General features: G+C 40.1%; 1 protein-coding gene across 10 annotated transcripts in view; it reads left to right on the top strand.

The window, feature by feature from the left end:
• The window catches only part of FTO (FTO alpha-ketoglutarate dependent dioxygenase), a 391,784-nt gene that overhangs the window by 270,985 nt on the left and 100,156 nt on the right, over positions 1-20,643 (top strand). Inside the window, exon 9 of one of the 10 annotated variants that reach the window (XM_075940297.2) lies at positions 15,082-18,832. The exons of the other annotated variants lie outside the window; for them this stretch is intronic. Within the exon in view, the coding sequence (XP_075796412.2) occupies positions 15,082-15,118 (37 nt within the window). The 3' untranslated portion in view covers positions 15,119-18,832. Of the gene's footprint in view, positions 1-15,081; positions 18,833-20,643 lie in introns of those variants that run through there. 10 annotated transcript variants of the gene reach the window in all.

Genomic DNA, 20,643 nt, shown 5'->3' with positions numbered 1-20,643 from the left:
AGCTATTATGCCATAAATGGCCATGTTCCTCCATCTAGTGCAGAGATCATGGACGTTGGAGGCATCCCCCCAAACCTAAGTAAGGTCCACCCTGATCTCCACCCTGGACCAGGAAGGTGCCTGCCTTCTCCAGGCTCCTGGGAGCTGGCCAATCAATCATCGCCTACACCCCCTAACCTCAAACAAATTCTTTCCAATAACCACACAGCATGCCTCCATCATATTTACCCAGGAACAAACCCATGCAATCAACTCCAATGCCAACTCTCTCCACACTTCTATGCAGCCAATATCATCACAGGACCTAACCATGTAAGCTACCACATCAGAGGCTCGTACAACTGCACCTCCATTAATGTGATCTATGCCATCAAGTGCCAGCAACGCCCCTCTGCTATGTATGTTGACAAAACTGGACAGTCTCTACGAGAAAGAATTAAAGGACACAGATCAGATATCCAAAAAGGTAACACACAGAAACTTGTTGGGGAACATTTTAACTTGCCTGGGTATTCTTTAATGGATCTCAAAGTCACCATATTATTTCAAACCAATTTCAAAAGCCAACTTGAGAGGAAAGCTACAGAACTTAATTTCATTTACAAGTTTGATACCTACAAGAGAAGTCTAAATAAAGATGATGACTGGATGCCCGCTACATTCCACATTCTAATGACATAAAACAAACAAACAAAGGGTACTTAGAATGGGTACTAAGTACTCTTATCAGCTTCATTTAGCATGGATACTCTTTCCCCTTTTTTCCCTTCTTTTTCCTTCTCTCCCCCACATCCCATCTCTGTGCTTTTTATTTGAAAACTGGACCCCTTAAACTCCATTCATCTGAAGAAGTGTGTTGTGCTCGCGAAAGCTCATGATACCATCTACATTTTTTGTTAGGCTCTAAGGTGCTGCAAGACTATTTGTTGTTGTTTAAGTTTTTCCAGTTACAGACTAACTTGGCTACCCTTCTGAAACTTATTTGAGTTAAGAATGCAAGCAACACTGGGTAGTAAATCTCCTCGTACAATATATAGGAAGTGTTTATGACTTTTCATAGGAGAAATTCAGTCCAGTACAGAGACCAGTAGACAGCCAATGCACTCTTGAGCATGATTTTGAGGGCCTTCTGTTCAGGTGTAAATTTATCTATGTGTTTTCAAAAGACATTATGTCTGTACTGGTTTTGAAGGTTGTTTCTCTTTTCTGAGGACAGAATTTAGTTGCTTCAAGCTAAATATAAAAGGAATTAAGACTTAAATAACACTGTTCATATATGGTACCTGGGAGTACTACGTTATTCTAGTATGTGAACTTTCAGCATTTTGATTTTCTGTTGAAATAAATAATGGTTGAAAAATGATCAGTTCCTTCTGATTATGTACGAGCTTTATCACTCAGCTTTTGCTATCTGAAGATGTGTGTAAACAGTTGTATCACAGGGGACTTTTCTAAATTGCCAGGGTTTCCTGGTTTACTGCTATAAGGGAATGATTCCTAATAAGGTTTTGTCAGCTAGTGTTAAAACAGCCAAAGTCGCTGTGTTAGGTCATATATTAAAGAGACAACTTTCTTCCAAATCAAATTAGATTGATTCTGTGCATCTGCTCCTCATCATAGAAATTGGTAGGCTGCTGGAAGACCATGTTATCATAGACTTAGCAGTTAATCTGGAACAATAAGTAACTTCACATGGCCCATATAGGCTTAGGCATGAATTTCGTTTATATGCATGTTACAACTGTGTGAGTTGGTGGGTCTGTTCTGTTTTGTTCTGCTTTGTTTAATTGTATATTTACTGAAGGTGGCTCTGAGTGATAAGGTTTGAGTCAGATCTTCTCCAGTATTTGGGGATTAAGAACTTTGGTACAAGTCCATTTTTCACATTTATTATAGCAACACCCACTGACGGCAGCAAATAGAAATATTGTTGTATCTTGGTCCCAGTCATGGGGAAAAAGCAATAGTCAGAAGCTGCCAAAAATAGTTTAGGTTAGGCATTTGAGAAAAAGTTCTTACAGAAGAGAATTTGGGAAATGGAATATCTTCTAAGTCAGTTGACTGAGGGTTAGATTTTCAAATAAGAGTGGGCAAACCATACATCCCCATGTTCTGGACCTGCTGATGTATCTGTGATTCCACCCTCAGTTAGGTTGTATTAGGATTAGATGTTCTGAGTACACATTGTTCAAACATATTCCATATGTTATAGTTTCGATTCTGCAGTTTTCACCTTTTTCTTGGCAACCTCAGACGATTAATTCAGATCAAAGAGGAGCACTTTAATAAAAAGTTCGGTTTAGTTTTGTTTAATTTTCTCTCGATCTGTTACAATGAAGAAATGGTATGACTGTTCCTAATTTTATGCATATATTTATACTAAGACTAGCTAGAGTTTGCCAGAATTTGAAGTTGGGTAAAAACCTAGCGCTGTAACCCAATGCACCATTATGTGTGTCTGCTACATCATCTCGTAAGTTTTTTATTGTGTCCAGACCTAATGATCAACATTTTAATTTTAAGAAGAAAAAGATAAATCTCTGTTCTCTTAAAAAAAAGTTATATCTAGATATTTAGATGTACTTTCTCTCTGGCTGCACCTATATAGGAAGTTTGGCGTGCAGGTTTGTAGCACATTAATAAGCATGGTTGAAGGGTATTGTTGTTTATAGTGGAAATACACTATACAAAATTGAAAACATTTAGCTTTTCTTAACTTCTTGACACAAGAAGTCAGATATAAATTAGAATTTCCTTATCCCAATCTGTTGCAAGCATTAGACTTTCAAAGGGTTAAAGCAGTGCTCACAAGTACACATGACTGAAAACCGGTTGAATATGATTTCAAAGGGATTTTTTAAAAAGAAAAGTCCAATTACAGATAAGTAATTTCCCTTTCTAGCTTACTAAGCTCCATTTCATCCTTGTGCAATTTCAAGATCCAGAGCCCTTTCCCCTTATTTCCATAGATATTTTTGAATATGAAAATCTTATGTCAAAACTTAGCTGAAGCCTTCATGAGGTTTTTCAAAACCAAAGTTAGAATTCTGTTTTTAAGATAAACAGATTTTGAACTGGAAAGATGTTTTCAGTAGCTGGTATTCCTTTTTGGATGAGATTTCAAGTAGTGTCTTTAATCATACTTTTGTTGATTATTTATTAGTTTCTGTGGGAAATCAAAGGATGGACAACCTAAAATATGTCTTCCATAAAATACTTTCTAAATCAGAAGCTGAGGCAGAGAATTTATAGCAAGTGTCTTTCATGTGCCGATATGAACTGATTGAGAGAGAAAATATTTTAGTATGTGTATAACATGCAAATGAAGGTTGACCCAAAAATGGAAAATTAAATCTCTAGTATCTGGCTGAAGTAGCTATTACTCTTGTAATACCAAACTAGATAAGTCTATTGTGGTTAGCATAGTGGGAGAGAAGAGTGTTTCTGTTCTGTTTCATGACACCTGAATATGGATAGTTAGAACTGATTCAGAATGTAAAAGAAAAATGCCCCAAGCCAGAATCTGGAATAAGTGCATACTGAAAAGAAACAATTGCTAAGTTGGAAAACTTCAGATAATATATACTTCCCTAATTGGCCTATACTTATATGTGGTATTAATGAATTCCATAATCGCCTAAATATAGCTGCCAACCCCCAGTCATCCTTTAGGAATAGCTATATGTACTATATGGATATTGTAGAACTGATAGACTAGGATTGGCTGCAGTGTTGACACTAATTGGGAGGAAATAACGTCTTACTGTAGGAAAGTAAAACATATTGTACTTTTTATTGCAAAAATCAGCAATGAAAAAAATCCTTTGTCACTTTAAAAAAGTAAGAGATTACATACAAGCTGCTTCTAGCCTTTGAATCTCCTCTGAGAAGCACTGTTCTAAACCACTTAACATCTCCAGACCACCAAATGACCCATATTTCATATGGATAACTCACTAGCCCATGGGAAGCAGCCCCACCTTGCGTCAGTGAGTGAACAGCACTTGGTTAATGCCTCTGGCAGTAATTTCTGACTCATTATATGTTTGAGAGAATACATTTTTCTCTGGCTTCTTTAGCCTGTGAAAGAGAACATCATTTATCTTCTCCAGTGGAGTCCAGTTGCAAGTCTGTTTACCCTACCTCCTGCCTCAGTAGTAACAGGGCAAATCTCCACTTTATAAAAGGCTAGCAGGATAAGCAAAGTTTAAGTATTACAGCGAATGGTAACTGAGCAGAAACAACTGACTGCTCCCAGACGGTATGGCTCTATGTAACTGGCTGAAGAAGGATAGAAATTCATTTATCTCCTGAGGGTACTGGAATACAGCTGGTAAAAAATGGCAAGTGTTTTCAATAGAAAAAATTGAATTAAATGAACATTTTAGTTTTTGAAAATTTTCACAGAATTTTTCAGTGGCAAGAATTTAAACAAAACATTTCATTTTGTTTTATTTCTAGTCAAAACTTTTTATTCCATTTCAGTCTAAATAAAAAAATATTCATTTTAGTTAGATTTTTATAGGAGGTGATCCATCCTTTTTTTTCAGAAAAAAAAACAAACAAAACAGATATTAAAATTTGAAACAAAACAAAAACATTATTTAGATTTGCTTCTGCAAATAAGTCAACATTTTACAAAGGAATGTGGTTTTTTCCGTGAAGATGTTTGATTCCTACAAAAACTATATTATTGGTAGAAAAAAATATTTTTTCAGTTCTGTGTTGTAGAGAGGAGTGGAAAAAGTCTGTCTTCTGAAAAATGGCAGAGAAGAGGAGTCAGCTAGAAATAGAAGAATAAAATTCCACAAATGTTGCCAGACCAGAGAATCCCAGATTTCAAGATTCAACTTGTACTCTATCTTCAACCAATTTGATCAGTCTCTAATTGAAAAGTAAGAGAGTTGTGATCTCTTTTTATATATTGGGTGCAGCGTTCAGGACCTGGAGGTGGCCAGGGCAGCCCTCAGTGTGGCAATTTTCAGTGTTTCCTGTCTGAAAGGCTGAAGTTACCCAGACGCTTCCGTCCCATTTCCTTATCTGTGAAAAAGAAGATAATTTACCTTGTTTTTGTTGTTGTTTTTTCTAGGGATGGCACCTGTTAAATGGTTAATCAGCAGGTTGGCGGACTGCATTGGGTTGGAGGGACTGCTCCAGCCCCATCAGGCCCACTGTGCCACATTGCAAGCTGGAAGCACTCCAGCTCCACAGGTGGGGGGTGCTCCAGCCAGGCTAGAGCAGCCACCACCTGCAATGGACCCAGCCTGGCCAGAGCAGCCCATGGTACAGTGGGCACAGCCGGAATGGAGCAGCTGCCTGCCCTACCACAGGTTAAGGGTTCTCCAACCTGTCTGGGCCCACTGCACCATGGGAACCTGTTTAAGTTGTTCACTAATTAAATAGGATTGTACCTCGCTAGCATTTTCTGCTGAACTTTTTAGAAAATAGGGAGTAGGGTTTAATGTAGCTTAGTGATTTAGTACAGCGGTTACTATTTTGAACAGGCCATTATTTAATTCCTAGGTGTGTGTGGTGAGGAAACAAAGATGACCTTGTTCACAAGTGAATCAGTGCCTCAGGTTAATATCCAAGTGTTCTTTCAACTGAGCTGTGAGACTAATTTCTTCCTGGCCCTCTGGTAACCAGTTGAAGCAGTCAACTAGCTGATAGATCTTCAATGTTGCATACCAACATCTTTCACTGATTCACAGATTTCCTTATATCCTTAATACTTCCTCTGGGTCTTACTCCCTTTGAAATACCATGGTTTAAAAAGAAGTGCAGCTATACTTTGCAAGTACAATTTCTAAGCCAAAGAGAGAAAAATGGAGGCCTCCCTGAAATACTCCCCAGAAGCCTCATTTTGACTCACCCCACCTCTCAACTGATAATATCACCACTGAGAACTCAACTAATGGGAACTCAACTGTTTTTTTCTCTGAATATTTCAGTAGGACATTAGGAAGGGGAGAAATTAATTCTTATGAATTTGCATGGTATTTTGGTAGCTAAGACTACAGAATAAGAATCTCTTACACCTACAATAGTGATCAGAGTTGAGCCTACAAATACACTGAGCCACTCAAGGAAAACCCAAGTGGGTTGTGATGTCACTGGAGTTCTATAGAGAATTCTGAACTTTGTAATTTACCATTTATTTTATTTTTATGTCAAGCATGACTAGGATTTACAGGCCTGATGTGCTAACCTCAGTCTCTGCTCATGCAAAGGCAGTTCTGCGCACCATATGCTGCACACCAACTGAGTGAATGTTTACGTCAAAACGCATTTGAGAAAGTAGAGGAAAGAGATAGAGGAGCAAGAACAATGAGACAGCCACAAATTCTGACCCTTTCTTATATGAACTGATGCAACATAATTGAGGTTTTGTCATCACTGCTTTTTTTAGGTTTTAAGTCTGTTTTTAAAATGAACACACTATGTCTTGATACAAAATATAGGGAAGAATACGATTTGATGGCTGGGAGAGCAGTTCTTTAAAAATTGCCTTTGAGTTAAATTAGTTTTCAGGCCCTAACAATTAAGATTCTCCTATGAAAAAATGTATAATGTGCCAGAATACACACAACACAGCTAAAGCTGTAGGTCTGGAAGCTCACAGATGATTCTCTTAGTTTTATATATATATATATATATATATATATATACACACACACACGCACGCATACCCCATTTGCAACTATGGAAGAGGGGAAAATAGAGACTAGTCTGAATGAATCACATAAAAGGATCGTATCTTTGAATGGTGCTTACCCACCAACTCAGATGGGTGAATCCCTATGAATTGTTTGGAAAAACAAAGGCAAAGGATAACTGATCTCTGATAATTAGTTAATGTATATATGCAATGCTTCTTTTTTAACAGTTTCACAAAAGCTTTTACAACATGGTTACTTATTTTGATTATATGATTATATATATTTATACCACTTATGCCATTAAGTACAATTACCCTTATTACATGAACATGCCAAGGTAGTACAAAAATACTTTGAGAATAATCATACAACAAAACCATAATTAAAAGACTATTAAGAGTAGGAGATACACCTACAGAAATAGGGTAATTCATATTCAAAGTGTAAAAACAGCACAGCTGTATTATTATAATGTTTATGGTCTGTGCACTCTTATGTTTAATCATAAAGTTTATTCTTTCACTGTCAGTCCTGTTACTTGGTTGTGTGTGTGTGTACACATTTTAAATGGTATGGTGTTTTCCCTATGTAGGAGAGACATTGGTAGTTAAAAATACATCCATAGCCATTTGTGTTTTAATCCTCCCTGCATGTCTCATCTTCTAAGCAGCGCCAAGCATAACCCAGAATGCAAAGGGGTGCAGGAACTTGGATACCATAGTGCATTACTGTCAAACTCAACAGTATGGAATAGCTATCCATAATGCATCATTGTCAAACTCAACAGTAGTCACCTTACTGGGGAAAAGCTACTTCAAACTACAGGTTGGACCTCCTTGGCCTGGCACCTGAATAAGAGAATTTGCTGGACCAAGGGAGGTCCTCTGCCACTGGTCTCTAGGCTTATCGCCTGCTGCTGGCAGGCTGCCCCAGCAGGCATCCTGCCTTGCCCCCCCCCAACCTGGCTGGGGTACTTAGCCAGCTGCTGCCAGCTCCATGGGTGGCCCAGGCTCTGGCTCCTGGAGCAGAGTCCCAGTCCCCACCCTGCACTCCATAGGGCTACTTCGGGGCTCTGGTTCCAGCCCTGCACTCTGTGGAGCTGTCATGAGTCTCTGGCCCCACACTTTATGGGGCTGCTGCGGGACTCCAGTCCTGACCTCACGCTGCATGGAGCTGCTGCTCCAGCCCCACACTCAATGGGGCTGCCACCTTTACCTTTATTATAAATCACTGGTGAGGGCAGAATCCTATTTTGAGAACCCCAGCGATGGTCCCTCACTGCCCACTATTTTACTCAGCCCCAGGTGGCTCTCCAGCCCTTAGGCTCCTTGACTCTCTGGTCCAGGAGCATCCATGGTCCTGGCAGACCATGGATGTTGACAAACCAGAGAGTGCCGATTTTCAGAGGTGCAACCTGTACGTCTAATTCTTGCGCACAGTGGAGACATATGCCTTCAACATTACAAAATTGGGTTCTAAAAAATCCACCTTAATAAATTTGACCTTATCTCTCAGTGTGGATATGGCCTCAGTAGTTCGTTCATGACTGCCATGGCACACTTTGGTTCTGCAGGAAGTAAAATTGACGGATCTGTAAGTGGCACTCTTCCCTTCTGTTACTGATTAATGCATACCCAGTTGTGCTAAAAGACTGTTGGAACAGTCATATTGTGGGTGGTATATTTAAACAGGTATCAGCCTCTGGTGGTCATGAGAAATTCTAGGATACATTTTATAAGAAATATGATAGCTAACTCCAGTATCCTTATATGTCATTGTATCTCCATTTTATCTACACAACAGAAGTATTTTTTTAATTGTGGTCTATCAATATTGTATCAATATATTGGAGAATTCTTTGGGGCAGATTCAGGATAGGAATTTTTCTTGTAAGAATGATTTGTTATTTAGGTTTCACTTTATATAATTTGGATATCAATTTATTTGTCTGCTTAGTGGTTTAATACAGGAGGTGTTATTCCTTTTGAATTAAAACTGAAATTTACATTTTGGATGTTATGTAATGAAAAGAGAGACATGCACATATAAATGTATAATATAAACATGTATAATAATGCTGCAAAGACGTAAGTTTAAATTGCTCTGACTATTCCAGTTAGTCATGTCAATAAGAACAGGTTCTTCAACTATCCTGTGCACAGTTCTTATATTGTCAGTAAGGATATTGGAGGATTTGAGTAAACCTTTAGACATGCATATTTTTCTTCTTTGTAACCCATCAACTCTTCCTTCAGATGTTATTAACATTAGCTTATGGTATCCATTGAAGTTTCTTGTCCTCACAACTGAAACAAGTATTTCATCTGTTTACCCCTCTATGAAGTTTCTGTTATAAAAATGTTATCAGAATCACCTTTACCTTTATTATAAATCACTGGTGAGGGCAGAATCCTATTTTGAGAAGTCTCCTGAGGATGATGTCTGGTAGGTACCCCACTTAAATTACATATGGGCTGAATTACTGAGCAAAGGAATTGAACCTCCACTGTTTCAGATTGGTTACGGTGGTAAAGAGCTTGTGCTCTGTAGAAGAAGGATGGATAAAATGCTCTTTGAACACTGAAGTTTTTTTTTAATGTTGGTGCAGAAGGGTTGCATTTATATTTGGCTTCTAGACCTGTCTCTTGACCTTCTAATTACTTTATTTGAAACAGCACTGAGGGTACAATAAAACTGGAGGTTGTCTCTCGTTTGCTTTATCATAAATTAAAGCTGTTAGTTTGGTGAGGTGAAAGTAGAGGCAGAGTGTTCATTACTGCACAAGTGACGGCTTGTCAATAGAACTGCTTTTTAGTTTGTTCTAGTCAGCACTTGCTGTGCATTTTGTTGGACCACTGGGAAATAATACAACAAGATTATACATTTGGAATACCACAAGAGTTCATGGAGAAAAAAAAGATAAATTATACACTTGGTAAAAAGTGACATGCTATCTTGTGCTATTAACAACCAGAGATAATTGCAGTGAATTGTAATTGCAGTTTGCAACGTACAGTACAGTGTGTCCATCATCAATCTAAATAGTGAACAAAGCAATTTATATTAAAACTTAATTCACTTGGTAACTTTCTGGTGTATACAAGGAAGCTAACAGATGTAGCTTTTCAGGAAGTTCAAAGGCATTTGGAACATGGAATGAAATGCTAATGTAGTAAGCCTTAGAGAAAGATTGCATTACTACTTATAATGAAAACAAATGTATGCCATTATATCCTAGTTTGTGTTTATTTAATAAAATATTACAGTTTGCACATTGATGAATTTAGTGTTCCTGAAGGAAAATGGAATGATATCCTCTTTTTATTCACGGTTCAGACAGGAAGAACAAATTATGCAGACAGCATAAATGGGATCTAGACTTCTACATGTTGTTTCTAAATTGACTTTAGCTTAAGAATACTAGCCTTTTAAAGGATACAATGCTAAAATGATATTTTATCAAAATTCTTCACATCTAGGGTTCTATTTTGCAATTATTTACTAGTACCCGGGTACTTTCAGAAGGTCTGATACCTTAGTTACCCAGGTTAGAGGTTAACGTTTTATTCTTTTCTTTTATATAATGAAGTTGGGCATTATTTTCTACTAGAAAATAATAATCTTACCTTGTATGGTATTTTCATGTCTATAACAGATGCATATACCACTCAGCAGAATTTCTGTAATGTGAGCGAGAGCACATTTATTATAACAAGTTGTCCCTTTTTTGAAGTATTCTGGTTAGTCAGTGGTGTTTGTTACAAATGACAGAGAATTCCCTGGATTATGCAGACAAGATCAATCATCCTATTGTTTGACCATCTGGCTGATTTCAGATTTGTACATGATTGTCAAAATACAGTTTGACATAATCTGGTGTATGTGGCTGCTAAACTGGAAACTGTTCTGTATCAATATTCAAATATGATTGGAATAATGAAATAAATAAATAAATAATATCTTTGAAGAGATCGGATGAAAAGGAGCATGATGCTTCAGAGAAACATTCTCTGTTCTTTTAAGTTCGGTCATTTGACCCTCTGGTACAGACCGCATTTCAAAGAGTGACCCATTATACATCAGAGTGCTCCCTTCTTTTTTGTGCCATAAGTTGCTTAACCACATGTTTCTAATCTTGGTCTCAGAGAGAAATGTTAGGACCTCATAGGCAGATTCTCAGCTGGTGTAAAAGGTCATAGCTCTATCTACACATGTTCAGTGGAGCTATGACAATTTTTATCAACTGATGATTGAATTCTATGGGTATTGTGAGTTTGCCAGGAGAATGGGGTGTAGGCTTGTTTTTCTGCTTTCCAATAATAGCTCATGAGAATGCAGTGTACGGGGAAGAGATGCTAAGACAGCAATGTAGTTCACAACCAAATGGTTTCTTTTAATATATGGCATTGGTCTTTACCTACCTGTGGTGCAGGAATTCCACACTTGTTCCAAACCCCAGATTTCTCATCTAGAACTGCCATATATGGCTGCCAAGGTAGTCGGCTGGACTTCAGAAGTTCATAACATCCTTCTATTTAAAAAAATGTAATTTTAAATTGTATGATTGAAAGTGAATGTTGTGTTGCAGTACGGAGGTAAATATGCATAATTGTTGGCAGGCTTTCAATTTTGATGGAAAATGCCATTTTTAGAGAGAGAGATAATGGAGGAAAATATTTCCCTTTGCAGTTGATGAATTTTTTTTCTTCATAGCAATATACTGTGTGACATAACTTGGCAAAATACACAACTTGGGAATCACAGTCCAAAAACATTTCTTCTAGCAAAAGCGTTCTATAAATCTCAGGAATGTTTTTGACAGCCAGTCATTCCAGATGTAGAATAGACATTTAGAGCAATACTTGTTTTGTTCACTTCTTAGTAGAAAATAAGTTTTTTAAAAAATATAAACCCATGCTGGTTTTATCCAGGGCATCCTTTTCTGAATACAGGAATATTCTGACCAGTGATAGTCACACTATCTAGTCTCCTTTGTCTCCTGTAAATCTTCATTTTAAGCACAATGCATAAATAATTATCTGCTCACTGCCATATGATACCTATGAATTTTATTTGGTGGTGTGCGCACCCTGCATTTTCAGAAAGAGGCCAAATTCTGCTGTCAGATATGCCTGCACAGCTCTCACTCTGGAATTGCACACTCCTTTGAAGGCACAAATTGGTTTGTGCTGCTTGAATTTCTTCACAAAAACTCTTTTGCTATCTTGCCTATGTACTACTAGCAACAGGCCAGATTGCACCATTACAAGGGTGAACTGGGTCATAAGGCCTCACTGCTTGTGGTGCTATTTCTTTCAGTACCACTCTATGCCCATGTCTCACAAATGAGGGGGAAAGGGCAGAGAGAAAATCTGTCCCCCCATTACCTCCACCGCAACCAGTTCAATGATGTGGCTGTGTTTGTGTATGGGTTGCCAGGTGTCCGGTTTTCTACCAGCCAGCCTGGTATTTGCACCCTTTGTCCAGTAGAAAAATTCAGAAAATACCGGACATGTGCAGTGTCCACACACCACTGCACATGTCCGGTATTTTCTGAATTTCCATCTGGGCACCCAATGGAAGCCTGGTGGGGGCGAAGAAGCAACTGGGAGGCGGGGTGCGATTGGCGGTGGGAGCCCTGTGGTTGCGTGCCTAAGCCAGGCGGGGTGGGGGCAGTGGCTGGGACTCCCAGCCACTCTCCCCACCCGGCTTCTGCCCACAACCAGAGGCTCCCAGTGCCAGTCACAGCCCCGTCTCCCAGCTGGGAGCCTCTGGGTGCATGCAGAAGCCAGGCTGAAAGTCACTCCCCCCGACCCCTCCCGGCTTCTACTAGCAACTAGAGGGAGTGCCTGCCGGGGGCGCGGCCTGTTGGACTCCGGGTGCGGCCAGAGGCTGCACCTCCCCCCCGCCAGCTCTGCTTTCTGCCCCCCTTCCTCCAGCCCCCCTTTCACCCAATAATAATGTAAATTCCAACTCAGCAACAAAAAACTAATTTCCACTCTTTATCATCTCCCACTAGATAAGTTAAAAGAAGTGGCCAGGTAGTATAAAGGGTTCCACACTTTATTTATTTATTTATTTATTTATTTATTTATTTATATGACATATTTTTACCCCACCTCTCTATTTAAAATTTTCGAGGTGGCTTACAAAATGTGTTAAAAGACAATATATATATATATAGAGAGAGAGAGAGAGAGAGATAATTAAAATATAGAACCCCAAAGGCGGGGGGACATAAAACCTGTTAAAATACCACAAGACAACTCCCAGATTTGTTCTTAAAAGCCCAATCCAAGTTTTAGTTGATACTGGCTTGTAGAGGTTGAACCTCTCTAGTCCAGCACGCTCCGGTATGACAACATCCATGATCTGGCATGATTTTAGTTGGCTAGATGTCCAGTTATCATGGGTGTGACCAAGCTTTCCATCGTCCCATAAAGTTTGTTTACAGCCACCCGTACTGGCTCTCAATGTTCTGTGCTGTTATTTAGCTCTAATTTACCCCCAAAAAGTCTTCTGAGAGCCCACTAAGCAGTGGAAGTGTTGGTAATGCTGCTAGACAATATTGACCTCCTATGGTCTGGCAAATTCTCTGATTCAGCACCAGTCAGGTCCTGAAGATGCTGGACTAAAGAGGTTCAACCTGTATATCCTATTTTTTGTGACACTTCCCACTGGTGGTGATAGTAAGAACCCGAGGTTCTTTATAAATAATGACACTATGTCAAATAGTGATAGAAATGTAGCCGTGTTAGTCTGGTGTAGCAGAAACAAAATACAGGACTTTGTAGCACTTTAAAGACTAACAAGATCACCTAATAAACCATCTTGTTAGTCTTTAAAGTGCTACATAGTCCTGTATTTTGTTTCAGCGACACTATGTCAGATACTCCATGTTTTTTAGCAGTGGACTTCATTCAGTGAAACACAATACAATGAATTAACGGTGTGACAGATATGACTAAATTAAGTTTAAATATCTTCAGAGTCCTTTATATTAAATGCATAGGCTATGTATTATTGTTAGGGCACTGTGTCTGTCCTGGGAGTTTGTGGAAGTCATGGATTCTATGACTTTCCTTGACCTCCATGACTTCTGCAGTGGCTAGTGTGACTAATCTCGGGGTTGCCCAAGCAGCTGCCCCAAAGCCAGCTGCTCAGATGGCCTCGGGGACAGCCACTCCGGCCACAGTTGGAGCAACCCGCAGCTAGCCACTTGGGTGGCTCCACAGCCTGTTGCAGGGCCAGTTACAGGGGGTGATGTGGCCCCAGCACTGGTTCAGTGGCAAAGAGGTGACCCTCAGCAACAGTCCAGGGCAGCTGGAGCAGCAGCCTCAGGGGCAGATGAACAGCCACTTCCCAGCAGACCCTGGCAGCTGATGCTGATGGTGCTGGTTCACCCAGGGCCAACCCCATCCAGCAGTGGAACCCATGGGACACCTCTACTAGTAGTGAGTCATCCCTCTCCCAGCAACGCCCCCCACTAAATTTTATGGTATAAATCATGGACAAATCATGGACCATGAATTTTTCTTTATTGCCAATGATCTGTCAGAGTTTTACTAAAAAATCATAACCTAATATTCGGGGCCACGCCACCTGCCTGCTATACTCACCAACTTCCCCCTCTCAGCTGGGGAAGGCCTGGGGTGAGGCCTCCCTGGCTAGTCCCGCCCCCCAGCCGCTGGCTAGTCCCGCCCTCCAAGGCCACTCAGGCTCAAGCTCTTGTCCCCTCCCTCCCCCAGCTGCCAGGGGTGGGGGAAGAAGGCCAAGGCTGCGGCAGGCCTGGCTCTCCCTTCAGCCTCCAGGAGGGGTGGTCCAAGGCCACACGTGGCCCAACAGGAAAAAAAGGATCTAATCCAATTGCTGTTTAAGTCAATGGGAAACTTTCCATTGATTTCCATGGGAACAGGAGCAGGTACAGAGGCCCTGTTTCTGAAACCAGTGGAACATTTGCCATTAAATGCTGTCGGCAGAATTAGAACTTAAATAAACAGCATTAGGAAGGAGTGTGAACACATACAGTTAAAGAGATGGAAACAGAGTGCAATTTTTACTTTTGGACACGTACAATGGTAATGCTGTTATTTATTAGAAACGCCATAGTTACAGCAGTGTAGTTGTTTCTGAAGACCTCAGTCTGATGTCAGGCATTAAAAAATAGTTACCTTTAGAAATAAAACCATTTGAGAGTAAACATTTAAGTGGCTGGATTGAAGGAAGAAAATAAAGTTCCCAACACTTTTTGCTTGCCCAAATTTGCTTCAAGTTCTTTGAAGTAGAAAATGAAGGGAAATGTACTGTGCAATTTTTCTTTAGCATCTTTGCAATGCAACAGGACAATCGATACAAATCTTTGCAGTAATCATATATTGATTTTCCTGGAATATAACTCCATTTAAAGCATTTTTATCCCCAGGAGTGGAAGCATTGGAGGTTATCAAAGAAGAAAGTAGGTTTCCTTGACCCTCATCTACAGTTCACAATTGATTAACAGAGAAGAAAGAAAGAAAGAAAGAAAGAAAGAAAGAAAGAAAGAAAGAAAGAAAGAAAGAAAGAAAGAAAGAAAGAAAGAAAGAAAGAAAGAAAGAAAGAAAGAAAGAAAAGTTAATATTAGTCAAAAAACATGATTACACTGCATTAGCCTTTTGTTAAATTGTTAGGTCATGATAAACTAATAAATGCCTTCTTATAGCTTTACAAATGATTTTGAGATGGTGGGAGTCTACACTAAATTACAGTTCAATTTTACAGTACCTATTTCTTATTGATGTGGTGTGTGTGGAAATAATTTTGTGCTCTCTAATAACCTGTAGCTTTACAAGTATTCAGAAATCAGCTAGGGAAGTTAAGTAATAGAAGTAGAAATAGAATAGAAATAGAAAGAATTCACTTTAGCCTTACCCTTAAAATGAAGTACCTCTTACTTTTGGCTTGGCCAAAATTCATTAAAATATTTATGATAATCTCATGTCTATGTATTTTTTTAATCCAAGATTTTTTTCTAATTGTAAGGATCTATTCCCTTTGCTACTAAATGAAGATACCACAAAAAACTAAACTAATAAAAAGTAATATTTCTATTTTAAAATACTGTAATGTATCATTTATAATTATACATTGCATATACTTTATAATTTTATAATACCCAGAGACACTAGGATCTCTTTGTGTAGAAGCATATGAATGAAAATTCTCTAGAAAGTTTTTCCCCATTGTCATGAGGCTGTCCAAATTAGATAAAATCATCTACTAGCAAGAAAATGTCTAATCTGTGTTGTTATGATTCTGACTAATAAAACTAAAAGAAACAATAAAGTCAAGATGCTTCATTTTAAACAAAGATAATGTCTAGACACATGTTTTCATCTGAGAAGCTGAATTTCCCCAAAGTGCATGGTACTGCCATTAAGATAAATGCCAGGTGCCAAATTCAGTTTGGGTCTGAACTTCTTCAAAATATGCAGATGTTCAATTTTTGGAGTTTTGTTTCAGGCCCATCTCTGATTTTGAAAACCTTACTTTGTTCCCAGTCTTGTCCATGTGGACAATGACACCAATAGTGAATTCCATTCAAGTCCACACAAGCATCCACAAGCAGATTCCTATGCAGTAAGATCTATGCTCTCAACAGCACTTCAGTTTTTCTTCTTAGTGTTGATACAGTGTTTTCTCTCCCTTCCAGCACACACTTTGATGCTTTCCTTGCCCTTCTTCTCCATTTCCTGTTGTTTTTGTGTCTGAGGCCAGGTTCTCACAGATTAGCCCTTTATTAAATTAAAAGGTGCATGTAGCTTCATTATCCTTCTCAGTGTGTTGTAGTTGATACTGTTTATTTTACCAACTTCAGAGCTTTTTTGCTTCAGGCAAAGCAACTACTACACATTGTCAGATAAAGTACCTTATCTGTCAGTAGCACTCTTGTGAATTAATCATAATTCAATAGGTTTACTAATCAAGATTTGAGATGAATGTTTTGATAGAGCAATCAGATTTGTCTAATCTATCATTAGCTGACAGTTGCTTTAGGCAGAGTGCTAACTTGGCATTAGTACCTGGTTTTGATCTGTTTGGCATGGCCCCACTAGGCAGTAGCATCAGATATTACAGCAAAGGATCTTTGCACATATAATACTTAAAAGTCCTTTTGCAGTTTCTGGACTAATTGGGTGGACCATAGTTGAGACAAACTATTCCTGCCCACCCTGTAGTGCATTATCAACACGTTTTTGAACAAGGAGTTCGCTCTATAATTTTCTTAACTAACAGAGGTACTCAGGGCTTGTTGACAAATCAGAGACATGATTTATGGCAACATATGCAAGCTTTGCTCAGAGCTGAAAGGGTCACTGGGATAGAAAGGAGATAAACTTAATATATTGTTAAGCGTTACTAATTATGAATCCAGTCACGTCTGATGTCACTAAAATTTGTTCTCAATTTTGCCTAGTTATACATTCTTGGGGTAATTTACAGCATAGCTCGCAGCAGTTTGTTCAATTTGAAAGCATAAATGAAAGCTTTCATTGTATATTGACATATTTTTCTTGTTAAGCAATGTTTAAAGTACTGATACAAGATGCTGTAATAGTGGGTTAGACTGCAAGTGCAAGTTTGGTACATTGTAGTCAATAATAGATTAGAGTGGGAAAATGAAGGATAAAATTGATGTGTTGTAAGTAGAGTCCTGTCTCAGTGTAGGAGGAAAAAAAACATGAAGCAAAATGTCCAAATTCAGGCGCTTTCCCTTTTGGTCATATATCTGTGCTACAGAAGAAATGCCCGTATGGGCCCATATTCATACACTGCCCCAGTATATATTCCTTCTCTCATTACAACCCTGTGCAATGTCTAAGGACTATGTGTAACTTGAGTCCCACTTCAGTCCGCCACACAGGCTTTATGCTGGAGTAGTTCTCAAGCCTCATTGGACCGCAACTCTCTTCTGACAACAAAAATTAGGACACAATCCTTGAGCCCAACTTTCAGAACCAGATAGGTGGGGTGGGGATAACAGAGACAAAGGCTTGGCTTCAGCCCCAGGCAAGAAGCACTTCGGCCTGGGGTTCAGGCCTGGGTTGGGGGCTTTGGCTTGAGCTTCAACCCCAGGCCCGAACAAGTTTAATGCCAGCCATGGTGACGCCATTAAAATGAGGTTTGAGAACCACTATATGGACGTTAAAACTGTAGGAGCAGGATGCAGAAGCTGTACCCTTTGGATTCTCTCCTAGCCACCCTGAAATGGATTGGATACATAACAGATTTAATAACACACCTCTTTTATCTAAGGGTATGTCTACATTGCCCGCTTATTTCAAAATAAGCTATTCTGGAATAGTTATTCCAAAACAGCTTATGTCGAAATAGCACATCTACATTGCAGGGAAGCCTCAAAATTAGTCTGAGGCAGGCTTCCCTAATGTAGATGTGCTATCTCGATTTAGAACGCCAGAATGCACTGGAGAGGAATAACTTAGAAAAGCCCTCGTGAGGTGCTATTTCAAAATACCAGCATTGGATCATCTACACATGCCCTATTTTGAAATAGCTATTTCAGAATAGGCATTATTCCTCATAGAATGAGGTTTACAGATTTTGGTATAAGCCATCCGTTATTTTGAAATTATTTCAAAATAACAGAATGACTGTGTAGACGTTCACATTTTTATTTCAAAATAATGCTAGTTATCTTGAAGTAACGGTGCAATGTATATGCACCCGAAAAGTTTTCTTAATTGATTAGAGATATAGTTAAAAGGACAGCTGCTGTATCAGTACTCTCAGCCGTGGTCTACACCAAGGCTTTATTTCAACATAGCCTCCCATAGGTTGGATTTATAAGCAGAGCATCCACACTACCAAGCCCATTATTTTGAAATAAGGTGCTGCTTATTGTGAAATGTCAAAGCCATGAAGACCGGGGTCAGTGAGGAACTCAGTCCCCCGCTGACTTCAGGCTCCATGCTACACAGCATGCCCCTAGGACAGTGGTTCCCAACCTTTCAAGGTTGTCGGGCGCCAGGGGGCGTGGCCGTTCGCCCGCCGGGAGCCAGGGGGCGGGGACACTTGCGCCCCGGGGGCGGCCCCCTCCCATAGCCGCATGCCCGGGGGCGGCCCTCCCCCATAGCTGCATGCCCGGGGCCGGCGCTCCCCCCGCCAAGCACCACGCGCCCGGGGCCGGCGCTCCCCCCGCCAAGCGCCGCGCTCCCGGGGCCGGCGCTCCCCCCACCATGCGCTGCGCGCCTGGGGCCGGTGCTCCCCCCGCCCAGCGCCGCGCGCCCGGGGCCGGCACTCCCCCCACCATGCGCCCGGTGCCAGGCCAGCACTGAGCACCTGGCGGGCGCATGGAAATGCCCCCGCGGGCGCCATGGCGCCCGCGGGCACCGTGTTGGGAACCATGGCCCTAGGAGAACCGGGTCAGCTGGAGACTCCCCAGCTGACCCCATATTCTGCACGGTACTTCCCCAGAACCCAGGGTCAGCTGGGAAGTGCTGCAGGGAACTCAGGGTCAGCTGGGAAGTCCCCAGCTGACCCCGGGCTCCACTGCCCCTTTAAAATGGGCGGAGGCAACAGTTTCAAAGGGGCAGCCGTGGAGGTGCACAGGCAGCACAGGCAGCACAGGCACAGCTGATCCACGGCTGTCCCTTTGAAAAGCACTGCCACTTTGAAGTACTCCTCCCCCACCCTACTTTGCTGCCTCTATATCATAGAGACAGCAAAGGGAGAGGATATCGACTAGTCAAAATACTATCTGATAAGCAAATGCTTATCGGATAGTCGACTAGTCAACCAGTCTTTTACATCCTTAGGGAGGACCTACACAAAGGGCCACCAAAATCCTGGGGCATATTCTTCCTAATTGAAAGGTACATGGGAGTGATTCTGACTTTTGCTTTTTTAGGAATTTTTACATTTTGCCTGCCGCTACTCTCTTAAAAACCAAAGTGAATATTATTTATATTCACACCACAGGTAAAACATCTCAGTCCTTTTTCTGTGGCGGTGATGAGAATTACATTGACTTTGCCACCACAGGATTGTTTTTCATATTTTGTCAACATACTCATGTCTGAGATATCTACTGCTGTTCTCGATCCCATCTCTCCAGAAATATTTAAAGGGACAATAAAGAGGTATCCTTTTCAATAGCCATCCGCTCTGTTTAAATTGTTCATTGAACTGCTGATGATTTCTTTGCAAGTTCTCCACTACCCTAATGAATGAAACAGGGAAATCCACATGAGATGCCTGTACATATTTGCACAAGGAAAGCTTTCTGATATCAATGAAGTACTGTTTATGTAAAGTGACTGATTAAATTTCCTGGCCTCCTCCATCAAATTTCTCAAGTTTTAAAAAAAATCCTATTTGGGGGTTCTGTACTCATTCTAAATCCTGCTGTCTTGACTGCCACCTCTGACTTCATTTTCTTTTTGATAACATCTAGAATGACATGCAAGAATACCTCGCTTATATGTGAGATGAATGATAGTCCTGTACTATCACTACAATAACATGAGATTATCATAGATCAAGGATTTACGGGAGACATTAAGAACAGGCAGCCTGTGCATATTTAATTCATTGTTTCTTTTTTCTCCTCTTGCTAGTTAACATATCAAACTATTAAATAGAAATGAGTCATTTCATTTTTCTTTGTGCTTCTAAAAATGTATTTGATTTGACAGTTTTAGGAGTAAGGAGATTAAAAAAAAATCAACCCTTCTTGGTACAAAGGTGTTCTGTATGACAGCATGTGCACATTTCTGTTCACGTGGTCATGCCTGTAACACCTGTGCAATCCCTAGGGCAATTCTGTCACTCACTTTTTGCCTGCCAATTTGCTTGCTTCAGTTTGATCTATGTTTGTTATCATTTGTCAAATGACACCTAAAGCATGTTTTCCCATCTAGTTTTAGGAACTGTGTACATTGATAATTATAACATGCAGGGAGATAGACAATCATCTACAGTGCCTTTT

Source organism: Pelodiscus sinensis, chromosome 12 (assembly GCF_052426305.1).
Source record: "Pelodiscus sinensis isolate ZL-2025 chromosome 12, ASM5242630v1, whole genome shotgun sequence".
Classification (NCBI taxonomy): domain Eukaryota; kingdom Metazoa; phylum Chordata; order Testudines; family Trionychidae; genus Pelodiscus; species Pelodiscus sinensis.
This window is presented reverse-complemented; position numbering and strand designations above follow the sequence as displayed.